Genomic DNA, 21,932 nt, shown 5'->3' with positions numbered 1-21,932 from the left:
ATAGCTTCGCCTTGTACACAACTGTAATCCCAGGACCTGACACACTACTAGGTAGGTGCTCAATAAGTATTCGTTGAATGAATGAATGAGTAACCTTGGGCAGGACTCTGCCCTCCTCTCTGGGTCCGTTTCCTCACTTGGAACACAGCTGGGTTTGGAGTGGTGACCTGAGTCAAATACTCAGGGGTTGTGGAGTCCTTTGAGAGCCTGGGCCAGACTTCGACCGCTATTACCAGGGCAGCCCCCTGGCTAGGGGCGGGGATGACACAGTTCTGTCAGCACTACCAGCCCGGTCGTGGCGAGCAGCTACACCGAGTGGCGGACGAGACCCAAGACAAAGGGGCAGCGCCGAAAGAGGGGAGGGGGAAGCCTGCAACGACCCATGAGCTGCCGCGCCCCCGTCTCCGCAGCGGGCAGCCGCAGAGGAGGCCTGGCTCCCGGCCTGTGGCCCCAACCCACTCCCAGAACCCGGCCGAACCCCCATGCCCGGCTGCCACATACCCCTCACCGAAAGCGCCCGACCCACATCTTGGAACAAAGCAGAGAAGGAACTACGTCACCGACTCCTCACTAACTCCCATCCTAACCCTCCGGCCCTTCTAGCCTCCGGGAGGTTTCTGCATCTCTGTGCCCCCGAGGCCGGAATCCTCCAGCCCCCTAGAAAGCCAGCCGGCTCCGAGGGCGCTCCGGCCCCGCCTCCCGCCCAGTTTCTGCCCTACCATTGGCTGGAGGGACGAAAGGGCTTGGAGAGTTCAGCCAATATGAGGAAGGCCCTAGAAGGGGTGGTGCCTGGGGAAGGGACTTGGTTAGGGCGGGAAGAGGAACCAATCAACTGCGCAGCCAGGCTGCCTTCCTGGAACTGAAGCTCCCTGAAGTCACACCCTCCAGCTCTGGCTGCCCATCGGAAACGTCATCTTTCCTCCCACAGATCCCGCGCCTTTCAGCCTCAAAGCTAGGATCAGCTACCATTTATCGGCAGCGTATAAACATACCTATCAAGTGCCTACATCACTGTTCTAGGCTCAGCGGATACAGTAGTGAAGAAAATGAACTCGGTGCCCCATGAAGCTTGCCTTCAAGTCAGGAGAGACAATGATAAATAAATACGTAGAACGTAGTAGTGAGTAAGAGGAGACAGAGAGAGAGGTGTGACTTACAGATGACAGTCAGGGAAGGCAGAGACAGGAAGTGAGCAATTGAGGCATGTGGGTATCTGGGAGAAGACTGTTCCTGATGGAACATCAGGAAGCAAAAGCCTTAAATGCGGGGGCCACGTTTCTGGCCACAGGGCTTTGGATGTGTCCCCAATAACACTGGAGGGACTAAGGAGTGACATGATCTTTTCTTTTTTCCTGCCACATGTTCAAAGATTTATTAGCTATCATATGTGAAAGGAGCCAAGAAAGCTGTTCCCATAAATTCTAATTTCTTGCTTTCAGTCCTTAGTGATTCTGACATAAACCTTGCATGAAAGTTCCACTCCACGACATAACATTTTAAAAATCTGCTCTGGCTGCTCTGCTGAGAACAGTCTGAGGTGGGCAAGAGTAGAAGTAGAGAGATTAAGAGGCTACTGCAGTATTCCAGATGAGAAATGATGGTGGCTTGGACTAGCTTAGAGGTGATGGAGGTGATGAGAAATGGTTCTGCATATATTTTGAAGGCATGGCCAGCATGATTTGTTAATGAATTGGATGTTGGTTAAGGATGACTCCATGCTTATTGATCTGAGCAACCAGAATAAGATTGCCTTTTGGAAATAGAATAGACTGAGAAAGGAATAGGTTTAGGGGAGAGGGATCAATAGTTTTGTTTTGGATGTGTTAAGTTAAAGATGCCAATTAGACATCTGAAAGGAAATGTCAAACAGGGAGTTGGAATAGGAGTCAGATCGGTGAAGAAATCACACCTAGAGATGTAAATTTAGGAGGTGTCACTGTATAGGGCAGGATGGGATAGTCTAGAGAATTATTGTAGATAAAGAAGTTGCCTGAGGATTAAGTTTTGAAGCTCATCAATCAAAAAATATGCATTGAATACTTAAAGTATACCAGGAGCTTTCTTACCCATCAGCTCATGTAGGTGGTACAACAACTCTGCCAGATTCAGAGAAATGTTAAGACCTACACAAGTTCACACTCCCAGCTGACACTGGAAGTAGAACTCAGGAGCACAACACTATTGCCACTACATCAGGAGACACTTAAGAAGAATATTCACGTACGTTAGGACAGTTATAATCAACTTGGGCTTGCTTTTCACCATTCTTTTATTTGGGAGAGGAGTCACAATTCTAATTGAAGCTTCTAACTCCACATCTGGTCCCAAGGGGTAATGATAACTCATTAATATTCTAGCCCCAGTCGTTCTCAAATTTTAGAGAGCATAACTTAGACACATGTTAAAAATACTAATTTCAGGCACCCCCATTCAACTCATTGCCTTTATCCACAAGCATATTTTTTTCCAATAAAAATCTACTCATTCAGTCCAGAATGATGTCACTGTTCAGAATCAGGTATGTTGGGGGTTCACAATTGCCTAAATATTCAGCAGTTTCAATCTTTATCATGACATCTGCCAGCCAAAGAAATTCCAACTTATATTTAGGTAAACGAAATCAATATCTGGTTAGTTAGGTCTTACTTTATCGGTCAAAATGGTAATATCACGATGCTTCCCTTTGGGAATTCAAAGTCTATTTAAGGATGTGTTTCTAAGGCTATAAGAAAGGATTAAAAGATACTTCAAAAGTATAAAAGTGAATGGGACTTATTACTGCAATATATATTGTTTTACAAGTTATAAAGGGCTTTAATTAGCATTAACTAATTTAAGCCTCAGAGTAATTTTATGACATAATATAATCCATATTTTCTAGATAAGGAAACTAAAGCCTGGATCTGTGAAATGATTTGCTTATGGTACAGCTAGTAGCGGACAATTTGAGACCTGGACTGGGTCTTCTGACTACAGATCCTATGTTCTTTTATCTACTGCCACACTGCCTCAAACTACAGATTGCATTTCTTCCAAAGGGTGTTGAGTTATAAGGAGCCATCCATAATCCCCTTTCAGCTTCTTCAAACTTTATTTGGAAACTTTCGAACATACATATACCCTCTAGATAGATTAACAATTGCTAACATTTTGCCCCATTAGCTTTTTCTCTCCTCACACACATACAAATTTCACTTGTTGTTGTTGTTGAGCCATTTGAAAATACTCTTCAACCCTAAATATTGCAGCATGCATCTCCTGAGAATAAGGACATTTTTCTACATAACCAAAATACAACTCTCACACTTAAGAAATTTAAAAATAATTCTATATTATCATCAAATGGACCTATTATTAAATATTATATCCATTCCATATTCTACTGTCTCTATTGTTCCCCATATATCTTCTACAGCTTTTTTTTTTTAAATCAAAGTTCACTCACTGCAATTGGTTGTTGTGTCTCTGAAGAGTCTCTTAATCTAGAACAGTTGAGCAACTTTTTTCATTTCACTGACTTTTTGAAGAGTCAATGTCAATTGTCTTATACAATTTCTCACATTATATAAAACACAAATCAGTGAATATGTCTTATTGTTTCCTCATCATATCCCCCTATATTTCCTGTAAATTGGAAGGTAGGAATAGAGGCTTGATTAGATCCAAGTTAAATCTTTGCTTAACAGGCAGTGTTAGAATTTATTGCATTCCATGCCACCCTTAATTTTTATTTTTCCTTTTTTCTGTAATTTGTGTGTATATTAAAAATTCTCCATAATACAAAGTAAAAACAAAACATTAGGGATGGGGATGGGACCAAGGGGAGAGACAAAGGGTTGAGGATCTCTTTTTGAGGTGATGAAAATGTTCTAAAATTGACTGTAGTGATGGTTGCACATATATGTGAATATACCAAAACCATTGAACTGTCCATGAGGATGAATTGTATGGTATGTGAATTACACTTCAATAAAAGTTAAGTTAAAAACAGCAAAAATTGAGGAACTCACACCAGAGAACTGTGCATGTGTCTGCCGTAGTGCTAAAAAGTACAGGTTTCAATTGGAAATAAAATACATATTGAGAAGCTATTTGGAACACAACTGAGGAGGCAGTGGCCACTGTGTTCAACCCAGAGGAAAACGTGTTCACCTAAGAATAAGGCCAACTCCCCACCTTGGCAGGTCAATCCAGACTTGCCCTTGAGTTAAACTGATATATTTTTTAAAAACTTGTTATTATGGGCTAAATTGTGTCTCCTGCAAATTCACATGTTGAAGTCCTAACCCCCAGGACCCCACACGTGACTATATTTAGAGATAAAGCCTTTAAAGAGGTAATAAAGTTTAAATGAGGTCATTAGGGTGGGTCCTAATACAGGAAGATTGGTGTCTTTTTGTGTGTGTGTGTGAGGAAGATCAGCCCTGAGCTAACATCCATGCCAATCCTCCTCTTTTTGCTGAGGAAGACTGGCCCTGGGCTAACATCTGTGCCCATCTTCCTCCACTTTATATGGTGCGCCACCAAAGCATGGCCTGACAAGTAGTGCCTTGGTGCGCACCTGGGATCCGAACCCGGGCCACCAGTAGCAGAGCATGGGCACTTAACCGCTATGCCACGGGGCCGGCCCAACTGGTGTCTTTATTAGAGGAGGAAATTAGGACACAGACTAACACAGAGGAAAACCCATGTGAAGATAGAAGGAGAAGATGCCCATCTACAAGCTAAGGAGAGAGACCTGAAAAGAAATCAACCCTGCTGACACCTTAATCTTGAAATTTTAGCTCCAGATATGTGAGAAAATAGTTTCTGTTGTTTAAGCCATCTAGTCTGTGGTACTTTGTTATGGCAACTCTAGCAGACTAACACATCTGACTTCCTTAGGGAGCAACTTATTTGGTAGTGACCAGCTCATGAATCCCCCAAAAGGAAAAAGGGTGTTCCTGAACCTGGAGATGCAGAGGAGGTGGCATGTCAGGGGGTGGCTTTGCCCTCGGTATCAATTAGCTTCTTGTCTGGGGGAGGGTAGGTGGAGCACAACTTTACCTCTGCCCCAATACAAGCTATTCACAACTCTTACTCTAGCATATTTCTCTGGACAAATCAGAGGCCCCAGACCAGATGTGTAACTTCTCTTGTCCTTGCAGATTGCTGGGAATTGCCCAGCTGTTCCTGATCCTATAGTTCAAGTATCCCACATATCCACTCTCAATGAAAACCTTAGGGAACCCCTGAGAAGAGGTGAATTGTCTAGAGTTCTTCAAATCGTTCTCTTTTGAAAGTTAAAGAATAACTACAACTATCTCATTGTTCCAGTGCTCACTAGGACAGATGTTGACAATGGATGTCCATAGTAACCGCACACCTTAGACTTGAGAACACATTTGTCAGTGGCTTTAAGTTGAGCACCGTAGCAGCTACCATGACCACCTTCTCCATAAATGGCCCCTCTAATAGGATGCACACATCTCAAATCCTTGGGGCACCAGTGGTGTGGCTCCCCAGCAAGAGCTTGAGTGTTACTAATTTTTGCTCATTGCCAAGGCAGCTTGAATACTAACTAGAGAGGTTTCACTAGTGGCCTCTTCCTAAAATCAGGATATGATCTGTGACTTGCCAGGGTTGCTACAGGTATGGTGTAATTTCAATTATTCTGGCCCCTCCTCCACTGGGGAGCAACACAGACAGTCTCAGTGAGAGAATACAGCATTTTTAAATCTTACCCAAATGGGAATCAAAGTATATAATTAACATATACAATCTAGTGGCTGGGCATGTACATATGTGCCCCGTGGTCCTGAACATGCAGCCATGGTTGCCACTCCTTATTCAGTCTTAAGGGAATAGATATTATCCTGTGATTACTCTTCCAATGATCTCATTGTACCAAATCTTGGGTAGCTATTGGCCCTGTGCATCTCCATCCACAATCCATATGACACCAAGTTGGAAAACTGAATATCTTGTAAATACATCATCCAATGCAACTGAGACCTGGGGAAGAAGCCTGTCAGATATCATCGTAAAATGCTACCTGTACATTCACGCCTAGAAACTTTTTAAAAGTCTATCGACTGGGCCACCTAAGGTGGAAAAACATTTTGTTTTCATGCATCCTAACCAAGTATCATTTGAGGAATACCCACAGGTCAGAAAAGGTGGCAGGACATCATACATTTCTCTCCTACTGTGTTTTCATGTAAAGCATTCATATGCCTTAAAAGGACCTCTGCACTCAACCTACTTAGCATCCAACTGGGTAAAGTACAAGGCCCTTGGCCCTGTGCATATATTAGTTGGAAGGCTGTTGTGGTTCAGTGAGGAATAAGTCTGCAATGTCCTATCCTAGGTCAAACACTTGCACCATAAGATACTTGGAGCCAGCTGACCTCATAATACCTTCTCTTTACCCAGCTGGGGCCAGGACTTCTACAAGGCCCCACCAGGCTAGAACATGTCTTTATGTTAGGGGTAGAGAATTTGTTTTTAATTTTCTGTAGAGCAAATGCCACCCTGTGGTTATTCACAGTCTGTCCCTAACACCTAGAGGTTTTCATGAATTTAATCTCTTATAGCACTCCAAGAGGCCAATGCCTTGACAGAAATGTGTCCCAACATGCGACACTACTCAATTTGTTGGCACCCAAAATCTTTTCATTTTTCCTACTGGATTTAAAAGCTGAGTGACCGCATTGGGGACACAGAATATAGCTGTGGGATATTTTCTTTGTGTGTATAAGGGGTAAGAGGGTAAGTGTCCAGCTCTTAGCACCTTTACTATCATATTTGACCACCTGAACTATCTCCTGGGTATAAATTCTGTATGATCTTTAAAAATAAACTGGGAGTTCTGTCACACTGTTTACTGATACTTTTTCTGCATTGTGGATTCATAAAAGGAGCAGAAGCTATGTACTATAACTGAAAGCTTTTCCACACTTATTTCAGGAATAATATTTTTCAGAAATGTGTGCAAAATAAGAGAAGCTCTGGATTAATGATTTCTTGTTCTCCAAAAACCAAAACAGACTCTAACCCGTGTGGATTTTCTGAGGTCAAACAAGAAATAAACTATAACCAAGGCTTTCCCACACACAAATGAGTAGGTTTTTTTATAAGCATAAATTCTCTGGTGGATGATGTTTTCTACAACTGAATGTTTTCTCACACTTATCTCAAGAATAGGTTCTTTTCCCAATTTGGAGACACTGAGGTAAAATAAAGTCTGAGTTGTGACTGAAGGTCTTTCCACCTTCAGTTCTTTCATAAGTAAGCTGTTCGCAATAGGTCGAGAACATGGAAGGAGGCTCCACTAGATCCACAGTATGAAGGCTGAGCCAAAAAGAAAGCTAGATACAAAAAGCAGGCTCTGGTGGAAGGTTTTCAACGAGATCAGAAAAATGCTGAGCTGCTCCTTTACCTCATTACTGCTGAAGTGCATATTAGCAATGTCACTTTACAACTAACCTTCTAGCTTCACATTTTAACAGCATCCAAATGGACTATAAAAAGATTCAACAAAAATCCACTTTCCCTATTTTGGGGCAAATACCAGGACTGGAACACCCTCATCACTGACTAATGAGGAAAAACCAAAGGAAATATGGGGCTAATGAAAAGCCTCTGCAACTTGAGGTAGTAAAAGGACATATTAAAAAATATATATTCAAGAAAAACTGGAGTTCCAAAGAGAAACAAAATAAATTAAACTTGGCACTCATGATAAAAAAAACTGAAAGGAAACCAAAATGTAAAACATTATGTAAGTGGAGCTCTAACTACATATACAGAAGAGAGTAAAAGCATTTTTATAGAACACTAAGTTCAATTTTATGCCACTGTTTGACAGTCAAGTAAAAATGATGATTTCCAGCTACATACTACGAAAATTTACAGAGGTAAAACCCTAAAGAGCACAACCATTGAAGAAATCAAAATGTTGCTAAAAATTTGTCCCTTCCAATTCCCTCCTCCCCAAAAATGGATCAGGCCCAGCTATCTTCAGCCTTCAAAGAATGATTCCCACATTATGCAAACTCTTCCAAAGTAATAAAAGAAAAATAAGATTTCCAAATACATTTTGCAAAGCCAGCAAAACCTCAGTATACTCCATCTAGTTTTGTACTTAAAATAATCACCACAAATGGATTCATTATTCCAGGAGTGCAAGTAAATTTCAATTATTTGAAAACTTGTCAAAAAAATAAATTACGAAAATAAGACATGACCCCTAAAATTACTTGATAGAACTTAGCAACCATCCTAATAAAAAACCTAAGTATAATAATAATTGCTTTAGTGTGTACTATGTGCCAAGCACTGTATTGAGTGCCTTACACTTATATTAACTAATTTTAGCATCACAGCCCAATGAGGCAGCTCCATTTTATAGGTGGAAGAACTGAGACACAGGGAAGCTAAGTCACTTGCCCAGGATCACATACCTAAGAAAGAGGTGGAGTGACGATTTGAACCTAAAGTTCTAGGCACAAAATCTGTGCTCTTAACTACTATACTATATTGTCTTCTAAAAATAGGAATAGAAGGAAACTTCCTAAACAGAATATTTATCAGAAACCAACAATGAAGTAACAGCAGTGAGACTTCCAGGAGCACACGTAGAAGATATCAATGAGGTCTTTATATCTGATATCCTATGATGAGAGGCCACTTCCATCTTTAGAAGCTTCTAGTATGGTGGGGGCTGGGGGTGGAAGTGGCGAGATTCTGCCCAATTTAAGAATGCTCAATTGGAGAACTGAGTTTTTAAAAATTATTTATTAAACAACTAGTATATGAAAATTATACGCTAAAAGAAATAGATACCATATTCAATGTCAAACAGCCTCAGTAAGTTGGTATGAACACATACACATATGCATGAAATTGAGAATAATTTACAAGGCAATTTAACAACAATTACACATTGTAGCACCAGCTAATTCAAAGCACTGAGGTCAAATAATTAGAAGTTTGAGAGGAATGAAGAAGCATTTGAAGAAGAAAGTCTAAGAAGAAAGTCTTTCAGAGATGAACTGGATCTAAAGGTTCTGAGGGACACAGATTAGCAAATGGGAAGAAAAGGTTTTCTAGGGAGGGAACACAAGTGATGAGGGTCTAGATTAGAGGAGAAGCTTCAAAAGTAGATAAGGAGGGCCACAGCCAAGACAAAGGAAAGAATGTAATAAGTCTTGGAGAATCACTTTATGTAAATGGTAAAATGGATTACCTGAAATAGAAAAAGGAAGATATGATCTCTGTCCTTGAGAAGCACACAGTCTGATTACGGGATACATAACTAAGAAATGAGATAGATTTTAAATTAAAAAAAAGGACACAGAAAGAAAGAAGGAAACCTACAAGTACACGAAATGTGTATTCCTAACTTCTCCAACACTGGGGAAGAATTATACTGTTTCCCTCTCTCCCCCAGCTTGTGACCCAGCAGAAACCATTTAGGGAATGGCCCACTTTAATTAGTGGTTCCAAGACAGCCGAGTGAGCATCCAGACCAGGGTGAGCATCCTTCTTATAAAGAAAGCTTAATTCAAAGTTCCTTGCTCTTTGTCTTCGAGGTTTATGCCTTAAGACACTGACCGAGCCAGACCTGAGTGCTTCTCTCCAGTGTGAGTTCGCTGGTGGTGATTGAAAGTGGAACGCTGACTGAAGGCTTTCCCACACTCAATACATTCATAGGGTTTCTCTCCAGTGTGAACTCTCTGGTGCACAATGAGTTGTGAGCTATCACTAAAAGCTTTCCCACAATCATTGCATTTATAGGGTTTCTCCCCAGTATGGGTTCTCTGATGTACCATAAGACTAGAGCTATAACTGAAGACCTTCCCACACTCATTACATTCATAAGGTTTCTCACCAGTGTGAATTCTCTGGTGTATAATGAGGTGTGAGTTTTGATTGAAGGATTTTCCACATTCACTGCATTTATAGGGCTTTTCACCTGTGTGAAGTCTCTGATGTCGAATAAGACACTTACTCAGACTGAATGCTTTACCACACTCATTACATTCAAAAGGTTTTTCTCCAGTATGAATTCGCTCATGGTCAACAAGTTGAGAGTTCTGATTGAAAGCTTTCCCACACTCGCTACATTTGTATGGTTTTTCCCCAGTGTGGAGGCTCTGATGTCGAATAAGACATTTACTCCGACTGAAGGCCTTGCCACATTCATTACACTCATAAGGCTTCTCCCCAGTGTGGATTCTCTGATGGTCAATAAGATTTCTATTAGAACAGAAAGCTTTCCCACACTCATTACACTTGTAGGGTTTCTTACCAGTGTGAAGTACCTGGTGTCGGACAAGACTTTTACTCCGAATGAAGGCCTCCCCACACTCATTGCATTCATATGGTTTCTCCCCAGTATGGGTTCTCTGATGGTCAATGAGTTGGGAACTCTGAGTGAAGGCTTTTGCACATTCATTACATTTATAAGGTTTCTCCCCATTATGGAGTCTCTGGTGTTGAATGAGATGGGAGCTGTGTCGATAGGTCTTTCCACACTCGTTGCATTCATAGGGCTTTTCCCCTGTGTGGGTTCTGAGATGAACTATGAGCTGAGAGGTCTGCCTGAATGTCTTACCACACTCATTACACTCATAGGGTTTCTCCCCAGTGTGAATTCTCTGATGCCCAATGAGGTGTGAACTCCGATTGAAAGCTTTACCACATTCATCACATGGATAGAATTTCTGTCCCTTCAGAACTCCTTCATGTTCCACAGGACTGGAAGGCAGATATGGATGTTTTCCAAGTTCCTTATATTTATTACACCCATCTTTTGTAGATGTATTTTTATTCTTGTGTGTTATTTCCAAGAAATCACTTTCCAGTTGGCTCCTTTCCTCATCTGAGGATTGCCCTTCTAGCTTCTCCAAAGCATCTTCACAGGCATCTCCAGCTTCTGGTCCACCAGGAACCACTCCATAAAGTCCTTCTGATATCCTATCTGACAACTCGGAACCTTTAGAAATTTCCTGCTTTGCAGGCAACTCTGAACTCTCCATCCTATTCTCACCTGTTGCCAGAAGAAAGAAGAAAACAACTATTACTCATTTCTTTTCCTACGAGAAACATCAGTGGTCTATGTACCTGAAAAAAACTTCATATTACAGGTAAAGAATGAAGTGACACATTGAGAAAGGAGAAAAATGGGAAATAGCTCAAATTTTTCTTCATAGACAGAAAGATGAAGAGGGGGAAGATGGTCAGTGGAGGACACTGGAGGAAGAGCTATCAGGACAGACAGATGTTAAGAAAGCATAGCCAAGTGAGCAGGGCAATTGGAAGGCAAGAGACTAAATTGTAAAGCATGGTGTGATTTTCCAGAAGTCACTTAGAAGCTAGGTCTCCTTAGTAAAATGATGAATTCTAAGGTCCTTTCCAACCAAGACATTGTACAGTTCCATAATTCTCAACACAGATATTGAGAGAGAGAGTGGTGGCAAATACCTCAAATCAAATATGAGAAACAGTGTAGGCAAACAAGATCAGGAAAAAGTATACAAAAAGAAGTGATTCCAATATGACAGGTCAGTGACAAGATTTGGAGAAGCCATGGGTTAAGAATGCTGGGGAAAAGTACTGAAGGGGAGAGCAGAGCTCTACAAGTGGAGATCCCTTAGTCCCTGGAGGACTGGACTAGTAGGAGCCAGTACTGTACTCCTATAAAAATTAAGAAAGGCATCAATAATGTGAAATATAAATCAAAATATGTCATTGGTATCTTGATAATCTAGAACTATAAGGAAACTAACAGTTAAATATTTGCTTTTGAATTCTGGAATTTTTTACTACAAAAGCTGGGAGAAGATAGAGCAATCATGGTCATAGCTAAACACAAAATGCTGGTTCCTTTCAATCACATCTTAACCAGGGCTACAAACAATCATGCTACTTTAGTGTATTCAAGTTCTAGATGTCTGGGGCCCTGACTCCTAAGCCCACTCTCTCCAGAATAGGCTACTGTCCTAGATCTGTCAATCACAGACACTGCCCTGAAAACAAGCCCCTTCCAGGAAGCTGCCTTGCCCAATCTTTCTTGAAGGGGAAGCTGAGGCAACCACGCTTTATGCAGGCAACCCAGCTCATCCCATGATGGATGACAGGTAATTGGACCAGGGCCAAGCATGAGACCCAAGTGTAGCTTTTCTCTAGATGAGTCATCAGCCTCTGCTGTGGCCTGGGCCAAAGTTCTGCCCAAACAGATGATATTTAATGGCTGAACCACCCTTGGAGTCCCTCTCTAAGTAAATTCTGAACTGCAAGCAGGGCAAAATGAAGAGAATTACAAGTAGGAGCTCAAGCTGAAATGATGCATGAAGAGAAGCCAAGCCACGGGGAGCCACAGCAAGCAGAAAGTATGAGGGAACAGAAAATCTAATTAAGAAGGAGCTGTGAGGGGACAAAAGATTCAGAGTGAAGAGAGTGGGTAGCAGCGGTAGAAGACAACAGATATGCAGGGAGCAGCTGCATCACACGCCCAGTGCAACACTAGCCTAATTCATTGGCTGTTGCTGCTGAGGCTCCTGAGCTGCCCTGGGTCAAGGCTCAGTCTCCATGAGGCCCTGTTTCCCAAAGTCTGGTCTAGCTGGTCGGTTTGTTCAGGGTTTCCATTTCTTTAGCCTTATTGTTAAGTAACACAGCTCACCAATTACAATAACTTGAGTCGCTCTCTCTTCCTTACAACTACAAACTCTAACTAAACCACCCTAGGTCAACTAATAAGGAAGAAAGAGAATGTTGATAATTGTTAAAGCTGGGTGATGGTGCAGAAAGGTTCATCATACTATTCTCTCTACTTTGTCTATGCTTGCCATTCTTCACAATAAGAGTTACAAAAGAAAAAGAATACAGCAAACAACATGCAAACAGTGCAGACTCTAAGTTACTGGGGAACAGAATCATTACCCAGGGAGGCCATGCTGCAGTAATTTTCTGGCATGACGTTCTGGTACAGGGCTCTCTGAATGACTGCTGGAACACTCCACTTCTTCTGAGTATAGTCCACACACAGGAACTCGTATGCTGAAGATTCCTGGAATGACAAGCTTCTATTGCTCAGGATATTCCCAGCCTGAAGGGCAGAGTCATCAGGGGTACTGAGAGCACTGGGCGAGGGTCCTGGTGGGGAAAGCAGGGGCAGAGGGAGAGAAGCTAGGATGACACATCTAAAAGGACAAGACCAGGGCAAGATAGAGTCCATGAACTCAGCAGGCAGGATCAGCTCCAGTGAAAGCAATTAGGCAGGGAAGCCACCTTAGAATGGGCCAGAGCCCTGGGGCTGAGCTCTAGCTATTCCTCGGCCACAGACCTGGGAAGTCAGGAAAGACAGAAAGAACCAAGCTCACCTGGGGCCTGACCATCTGAAGCCCAGTTGCCGCTGCTTGATCTCCTAAGTTCCCTGCTTCGGGAAGGGCAGGCACTGGGGAAGCATGTTGAGCTGAGGGAGGAAAGAAAGCTATGAGTGGGACAAGCCCTGCCCTTGGCTCCAGTAAGATCTGTATCCCACTGAGTGGATCAAGAGAACCTACGCACACTGACTCTCATCCCCTTTCCATAAAGGCTTTATCCTCTGTGTGCTGTGAATTTACCCTGGAGGTCACAGTAGAAGGTCCCTGGTCACACTAACAACTGGCAAGCCCTCACTCTCTTCAACCTCTCTGAAGGAAGCCATACTTCTTTTTTCTGAGGTATAACTGACATACAACATTACATTAGTTTTGTGTGTACAACATAATGATTCAACACTTGTATATATTGCAAAATGATCACCACAAAAAGTCTAGTTAACATCTGTCACTCTATATGGTTGCAAATCCCGCCCCCTCCCCCAACTTTGGCAGCACATATACTAAATTGGAAGCTATACTTCTGACCACTTCCTCTCTCATGGCTTCCCCAGCACCAGCCTAGCCTGACTTCCTCCTCACGTCTCTGGCCCCTCATTCCCTGGTTTCTCTTCCTTTTCCTGCCCTCTCATTATGGACACTCCAAGCACTTAGGCCTCAGAGCTTCCTTTCTCTCTGTCAGAGATCTCACCGACTCTCATTGTTCAAATGCTGCTCTTAAGTTCTCAGTTCTCTTCTATACTCTTATCACAAGCTTCCAGTTGGCTACTGGAAATTTCATTGGGGGTCCCAAAACACCTTAAATTCAATGTCTAAAATGTATGATCTTGGGGCCAGCCCGGTGGCGTAGCAGTTAAGTGCACGCACTCCGCCTCGGCGGCCTGGCGTTTGCAGGGTCAGATCCCAGGCACACAATGACTCACCGCTTGTCAAGCCATGCTGTGGTGGCATCCCATATAAAGTAGAGGAAGATGGGCACGGATGTTAGCCCAGGGCCAATCTTTCTCAGCAAAAAGAGGAGGATTCGTATTGGATGTTAGCTCAGGGCTAGTCTTCCTCACACACAAAAAATTAATTAATTAATTAAAATAAAATAAAATGCAAGTTCTTGCCATCTTCCTTTCCTGACTTCTTGGGTTCTCCTAATAATTCCCGACATTGACCAAAACCCTCTAATTCCCCCTCCTCTCCATTGCCCCACAGATTCTTCCTTCACAATGTCTGTCACATCTGTTGCCTTCCATTCCACTCACCCTCACTCAGGCAATAACTGCCTCACATCTGTTCTCCTACACTAGCCTCCTACTGAGGCTCCCCGCCACCAGTCTCCCCATTCAATCCACAGTGCTCACATGTGCCAGAGTAATCCTCCTGAAATACTTTCTCACACATCATCCCCTGCCCCCACCTCGCCAAATCTTCCTGGCCTCCACCCTAAGGCCCTATACAAACAGACTCCAAGCTCCCAAATACAGTCCTCCCTGATCCCCCAATAGGGTTGGAGGAACTCCCACTTAGAGTCTTTGCTTATATCCTCTGCCCTAGTGCCTTCTACTTTTCTCTCCTCTTTAAATTTCTCCCCCATTTTTCACTGTCCAATCCCACTGCTACCTCCTCCACGAAGAATCCCCTACCTACTCCAGCCCACAATGATCTCGCTCACCGTTTACAGTGTCCACATTGTACATCTGTGATGGCATCAAATGCTTGGGGACAGATATCACTCATATGTACCTCACCAAGTTGCCTCTTCTTGCACGTATGACTGACTCTCTGCCAACTAGATAACAAGCTCTTTGAAAGCTGGGACAGTGTACTGTATCTTTCTGGTCTCCAAAAGTGCCTTTCCCCTGACATGTACTTGACAAAAACTTGCTAAATACATGAATGATTAAAGAATAAGCAAAAGGAACACACAAAGTCACTAGGGAAGGACAGGGCAAGGAAGGACTCCAATTATAGGGTGGGAGATGGGGAGATGAAAGAAAGGAGACTCTAGAGGAGAGAAGGGAGGCCAGAGGAGACTTGAGGCCAGAGCTGAAGAGGTGAGTACCAGAGTGTCCATTGGGGAGGTGGCAGGTCCCTGGGTCGTGAGGAGGCTCCAGGTGGGCTCCAGCAGCTGAACCCTCACTGAGGGGTGAAGTAGGAGATTCCTCTGTGGCACCCAGGGCTGTCGCCTCCTCCAAATGCATTTCCTGTTCCCTTGCTGGAGCTGAAACCTAGAGAAAAGGAAATACATTGGGTTCAAAAGAGCATCCTCGAAGGTATGAAACCCAAAACCTCTAAGAAACATCCCCAAGAAAGAAAGCCAGAGAAAAGAGCCAGAGTGTCCTTTCAGACCCACCAGTACAACCTACAGGGGGAAAAACTGTCAAAGAAGGATCTACAGCTTGCAATCCTACTTGCCATCCCTCTGTTGACCCTCTTGGTAGGAGCTTGAAGACCAAATTATGTAACCATTTCCACTCTGTGTCAGTTCTTCAGACACAAATTTGTTTATGAAGAACCATTTAGAAAAAGGAGCCAGGCCAGCAATTCAGTACACTCCCTAGGGCCTTAGCCTACAAAAGAGACCAATCAGAAGTACCAAAGAAATAAAAAATTATAGGTGTGTGTACCTGTATGTGCACAAATAATGCTAATGAGGCTGACAGCTGAAGCAATATCCCAGAACAGTGGCTGACAAACCTCAAGAGAGCTTTTCCAATTTCTCTCAGCAAAAGTGTCTCCTCTTCAGAGAAGCCATCCCTGACCACACTGACAAAGCAAGGATAGTCACTCTCTCTCAAATTACCTGATTATATTTTCTATAGCCTGTATTAATCTTTAAGGTATCTTATTTATACTTTATTGTCTATTTCTCCTCCAATGAAATATACGCTTTTTGAGGGTAAGAAATCTGTCTTGATCACTACCTCCTAGAACAATGCTTGGCCCAACATTGGTGTTCAATTAACATTTGCTGACTGACTTCCTCTCGATATTTTGCTAAGAGTTATCTGCAAACTCAGTTTTTCAATATGTACTACCTCTCCTCAATAATTTATATTAAAAAGTCAAATGAGATCAGGTAACATCAATCTTTAGAGACCTTGAAAATACCTCAGAGCATAGACCTTTTATTTCCAACCCTTGCTTGTTGTCATCAAACTAGCTCCTCACAATCTCATGGTTACTATTTTTACCAGCACTTGGAGCAGAAAACCTAAAATATTATATAAATAAATCACATTTATAAGCTTGCCTGTACTGGCATATACGTCATACAGCATAAGGTGAAAATAACTTCTCCTTCAATAAACCATGCTGGATTTTCCCCGTTGTGTTACATCTGCTGAGATGCGAGGGGACTCTCTCCTTCAGTGTATATCTCTCCAGCTTAGTGGTAGGACCAGGAGGTTCCCTGGGGTCTGTGGTTCCCAGACTCTCTACCGGATGGTTCTTATAAACAGGAGTTACAGCTCTTTATTACAGCAGCTGTGGGTACTGTCAGAAGAAAGAACTTCACTGCACTGTGATAATACAACTTTGTAATTCACCAATAATTAAATCCTGGTACAGTTCCTGTTCATTATCTAGGACTCGTATAAGTTCCCTTTCCTTCCAAGCATAAAAACTCCATTCCAATTTTCATTCTAAGGTGGCATTCCACAGCAACACACTAGGGAAAAGCTAGTGGCTTAGAATCTAGGCAGCTGGAAAATCCTGGTTCCCACAGTTAGTGGTAATCATCAATAACCACACTTTGGCTAAATCTCATGGACAAAGGGAACACTTACTAGCACTGTCATCTCAGATGAGTCAATTAATTAACCTTTCCGTGCTCACATCACTTGTCAATTGGAAGTAATGATTACTATTTGTGTATTTTGTAACCCTGCTAGGAGCTGAAATAAGATACAGGATATAAACATATTTTGTAAGTTGCAGGATTCTGCAGCCCAACAGTGATTACTCTACAATCCTCTTCAGCCCCAATGTGCACACATGCACATGCTCACTCTTGCTGAGCAGAATGACTCTGATTTGCCCTGATATTCCTTAATCTCCTCCTGGCAAACTGCCATGAAAAAGCTTGTTTATCCATTTAGCCATAAACACATTTTCTGAGCCCATGCCAGGAGAGAGAGTCCTGTTCTCATGTCTTCATGTCAAAAAACTTAAGCTTCCTGTCAAAAAACAAAAAACTTAAAAAAAGATAATAGTGGCAGAGTAAGAAATGGAGTTCAAAGACCCCACACCTAGGCTGGAGCCATGACTGTTTAGCTGCCCTGACTGTCAACTATTAGTCACTCTCTTGGGTTTGTGACTCAGTCACCTTTTTCTGAGGCTCCCCGGACAAAAGACTGAGTTTTAATGGAGGGAGCATTCTCTTCTGCTTAAGCAAAAGAAGGTGGGAAATTTTCCTTCCATGCTCCTCATTAGATGGCACTCTAAACACTTCTTCAGCCACTTGTCTTTGCCCATGCTTGGGCCTAGTTGATTTCTAGACCCTGATGATGGTTGATTTATTCCTGTGTGTTTACTTGTTTACACAAGGAAATAACTGTTGACAATGGGCATTGGCTAGTACTCCTGAAAAAAGGTCTAGCCCTAGGACTCCAATCAACTGGAATTGATTCCCTAGAGAAAAATATGTAATCATTTTTTAAAAAGCATTGAATAAAATGATGTACTGGGTACTTGGGAAATTTCATATGCAGGCTTTCCCTGGTAAAGCACAAAGGAGTAAAAGTAGAGGGGACCCTAATCCACCCTGCTCAGTTATAAGGGAGAAATTTGACACTCATCAGGAGGAAGTGACTTATCCACAGTGTGATGGTCTTTTGATGTGTCGATTTAGTCCTAATCTAGCTGCTGCTGTAAAGGTATTTTGTACATGTGATTAAAATCCATAATCAGTTTACTTTAAGTAAAGGAGATTATCCTAGATAATGTGGATGGGCCTAATTCAATCAGTTGCAAGGCCTTAAAATCAGAGCTGAAGGTTCCATGAAGAAGAAACGCTGTCTATGGAGAGCAGCTTCAGCCTGTGCGAGAGTTCCAGCCTGCACTTCCTGACGGCCTGCCCTACAGATTTCAGACTTGCCTTGCCAGCTCCTACAATCACGTAAGTCGCTTTCTAGCAATAATATAAATATATAATATATATAATTTCCTACTGGTTTTGCTTCTCTGGCTGATACACAGTCACCAAGCTAGTCAGCTTTGTGGTCTTAGAAGCCAGATTTCCCACTATTATCACACTGCTGACTCTCCAACTTTTTCTCTAACTTGTGCTATCTTAGCTTTAAATTTCAGAGAACCCCAGGAAATAGGAAAATCGAAATTAGAATTAAAGAGGCAAAAAAAACCTCAGCTGGGTTTGGAAAGCTAGAAAAAGAACAAATGATTATGATGGCCAGAAATGTCACCTCTCATAAGGAACCTAAAAGGCAGGAAGAGAACTGATTTTAAGAAGTCCGAGGAAGTGAGTAACGAGAACATCTCAAATGAAGGCCCATGTCATCAGCATACCCAAAGGTCTACCTCTCCTCCCAACACTCCCCCATTTTAACCAGTGTGCCGATCCTCTGCTTGCCCAGAGTGCTATGTAGATCTCCAGGCTGAAGCTAGGCTCACAAGACAGAATTTCACAAAATGATTCACAGAGCTTGGCTGGGATTTGCATTTTTGTTTATCGTTTGGAGCATAAACCTATTTCCCCTCTATCCACAGAACTGGCTCAAGAATCCTACGGGCAAAGCAGCCTAGAGCCTAGGAAATGGAAAATGCCTAGTCCCAGGCTAACCCAAGCAATAGAGAATAGTTCCAGGTGCCATTCTAGACTCAACTGCTCACCTCTCCTGGTCCACTGAGGTGTCTCTGGAAATCCTCCACCACAGCCACAGCCTCCTCGCCACTTTCAGGGTGATGTAGCTGCACCCAGGTCCGAAGCTCCCCTGGCAGGATACTTAGAAACTGCTCCAGCACCAGCAGCTCCAGGATCTGCTCCTTGGTGTGTACCTCTGGCATCAGCCACCAGCGGCAGAGCTCCCGGAGCCGGCTCAGTGCCTCCTGTGGCCCAGACATCTCGTGGTAACATAACTGTCTGAAGTGCAGCCGGAAAATTTCACTGACAGGTGGGTGATCCTTTTGGAAACTGCAGCCCTTCCTCCAGGTCTGGCTTCCTGGCTCCTGCTTCACTGTCAGGCGCCCCTCCTGCTTCTGGAGAACAGCACTCCTGGGGATGAGGCCTAAAGTTCCCCTGCCTTGGGTGGTCATTATGATCCCAAAGAGAAGCTTGTTCCAGCTGCAATTTGTCCAATTAAAATGATGGTCTGTAATTCAGGTCTCAGGAGCTCTTTTTCAGAGTTGGGGGTGTGGGGTGATGGGAGTGTCACCTACAGAAACATCAAGAGAGAAATCACAGTCACCAGAGTGTTTCCCCCAGGCTGATGACAGACCTTCCACAGTTAAACAGCAAAGCTCCAAAAAAAAAAAGACTGCCCACAACCAGGGCAGTCTCTCTAAGCATCTCTCCAAGTGACTTCCTTTCTTAAACTTTCAGTGGCTCCCATCACCTAAGGGATAAAACCTGAATGTCTATGCCCAGTCTTCATAGCCCTTCACAACCCGGCCTTAGGCCTCTGTTCAAGCCCCCTATCACTCTCCCCAGGTACCCAGGCTAGAAAGGCAGCAATGATCTCCAAATGTGGGATATGCAAGACAACCCAAAGGGTGCATAAGAAAATACTAAGTTGTTATGTAACTCCTATTTAGTGTATGTTTTATAATGTGCGTTGAAATTTGTAAAATAGTACACATCTTTTGTGTGTGTTTCTGTGTGTGTGAGGAAGATCAGCCCTGAGCTAACATCCATGCCAATCCTCCTCTTTTTGCTGAGGAAGACGAGCCCTGAGCTAACATCCATTGCCAATCCTCCTCCTTTTTTTCCCTTTTCCTCCCCAAGGCCCCAGTAGATAGTTTATGTCATAGTTGCACATCTTTCTAGTTGCTGTATGTGGGACGCCGCCTCAGCATGGCTGGACAAGCAGTGCGTCAGTGCGTGCCCGGGATTCCGAACCTGGGCCGCCAGTAGCAGAGCACGTGCACTTAACCGCTAAGCCACGGGCTGGCCCAGTACATATCTTTAATTTACAAATAAACCTATGCTGGAAGTGCATGCTCAAAACTCTTCTACTCTTCTCTATTGTGATAGACATGCACAATAAAGAAAGTTTAGGACTAAAGGTGTGGAGATACAGCTAGAAGCCACACATACTCTTTCTCTGGATTTTCTTCTCCAACTTTGGACAAACTCCTACTACTCATCTGTCAAGCCCCAGAACAAATGCCATTTTCTCTTGAAGGCCTTCCTGATTGCTCCATGCAGGAAGAGAGCTGGTAGCCTTCCTCTCTGCACCTCTCACTATAACAAACAAGTATTTTAACTAGTTTGTGTACAACTTGCCACTCACACCCTCCAAACTGCTAGACAGCCACCAAAGGAAAGCAACCCGATGGAGTCTGAAAATGCCAGACCTTTTTCTACTCAACTCACCACCCCTAGAAAGTCTTCTTGATCTCTCCAAGCTTAAGTGTGGTTATTGCCTCAGTGAGTCCACCGTACCTTTTTCATTCAAACTTCTGCTAGGGCACTTCTCACAGTTTGTGGTTTACACGGCTGTCTCCTCCACTTCCTGGGAGGACTCAAAGGGCAGGGCTGGTTCCCACTAATTTTTGTACACGTGTGTGTACACAGCACACAGAGGCACATATAAGGTAAAGAAATGAACATGGTTCATTTAGCTGATACTGAAGTTGGGGGAAACCTTTTATCCGGTTTATATATAGTTAAAACTGTTTGAAAATCAGCATCTTAGCAGTAACTAGGGCATCTGTGTTATGGTTCCAATTCCCTAGGCATCTTGGTACCCTGGGTAAGCTACTTCTCTCTAGGCTTCAACTTCTTTAAAAACACAAAGATGGACTGAAAAAATAATCTGTGAACCCTGCTCTAAGATCCCACACATGTAGAAAGTTCTGGTCATTTTCCTACTTTCCTTTCTGTTCCAAAAGCTCAGCAGTTTATCTCATGCAGATTTTTGCGTCTCCAAGTCACGCATCAGGTTTGAAATTCCAAGACTAAGTCTGACCCACTTCTGACGCTCCGTATTGTCTCCCCGGGAAAGCAAGGCTGGGAAAGCATCTATCTACAGTTCGCATTAAACCAGGCTTCAGCGGCGCCGCTCACCTGGCCACGTCTGCCCTGTTCATCGCTGTACCCGCAGATGCCCGGCTCCGTGCCAGGCACGGCTGGTCAGGGGACTGGGACAACGAGGCGGCTCTATTTTTCGCGGCTTCTGAGCATCACAGGGACCGCGCCGCCAGCAGCGGGGGCGAAGCGTGCGCCCGGCCGGCGTCGCCGACCTGGGCTGCGGGCGGCCGCGGCTCCAGCCTAGAGACCCCAGCCCCGGCACCGCCTCCCTCCCTGCCCTCGGTCCCCTCACTGGGGACCTGCGGTAGCACTTCGGCGCCAGACACCGCCGCGGCCGGCAGAAGCGACAACAATGGCCGAGCCGG

The 21,932-nt window shown here is 43.5% G+C and overlaps 1 protein-coding gene across 2 annotated transcripts; it reads right to left on the bottom strand.

Annotated features, from left to right (window-relative positions):
- Positions 1-8,752: 8,752 nt before the first annotated feature.
- Positions 8,753-21,932, bottom strand: LOC101397805 (zinc finger protein with KRAB and SCAN domains 7). Of its 2 annotated transcripts, XM_004419587.3 has the most exons (6): positions 21,604-21,932; positions 19,209-19,750; positions 15,421-15,586; positions 13,368-13,459; positions 12,928-13,054; positions 8,753-11,035 (listed from the first exon to the last, which is right to left on the bottom strand). In XM_004419587.3, the coding sequence occupies exons 2-6, from the start codon at positions 19,629-19,631 to the stop codon at positions 9,585-9,587; spliced, it is 2,259 nt and encodes a 752-aa protein (XP_004419644.2). In that variant the 5' UTR covers positions 19,632-19,750; positions 21,604-21,932; the 3' UTR covers positions 8,753-9,584. The 2 variants fall into 2 exon arrangements, with proteins under 2 accessions (XP_004419644.2, XP_087286956.1); XM_087430830.1 differs by lacking the exons at positions 13,368-13,459; positions 19,209-19,750; positions 21,604-21,932 and having other exon boundaries at positions 8,754-11,035; positions 15,421-15,561.

The sequence above is a fragment of the Ceratotherium simum genome, chromosome 5 (genome assembly GCF_057802395.1).
Source record: "Ceratotherium simum simum isolate JZ-2026a chromosome 5, ASM5780239v1, whole genome shotgun sequence".
Classification (NCBI taxonomy): Eukaryota; Metazoa; Chordata; class Mammalia; order Perissodactyla; family Rhinocerotidae; genus Ceratotherium; species Ceratotherium simum.
Note: the sequence above shows the minus strand (reverse complement) of the source record. Positions and strands in the feature narration are given on the sequence as shown.

Excerpts from the sequence above, each read along its gene's own strand:
- LOC101397805 (XM_004419587.3), bottom strand. The coding sequence starts at position 19,631 with ATGACCACCCAAGGCAGGGGAACTTTAGGCCTCATCCCCAGGAGTGCT. Across the intron at positions 13,460-15,420 it reads CCTCCCCAATGGACACTCTG|CTCAACATGCTTCCCCAGTG; the intron begins GTACTCACCTCT and ends TTCCTCCCTCAG. Across the intron at positions 13,055-13,367 it reads TTCAGATGGTCAGGCCCCAG|GAATCTTCAGCATACGAGTT; the intron begins GTGAGCTTGGTT and ends TTGTCATTCCAG.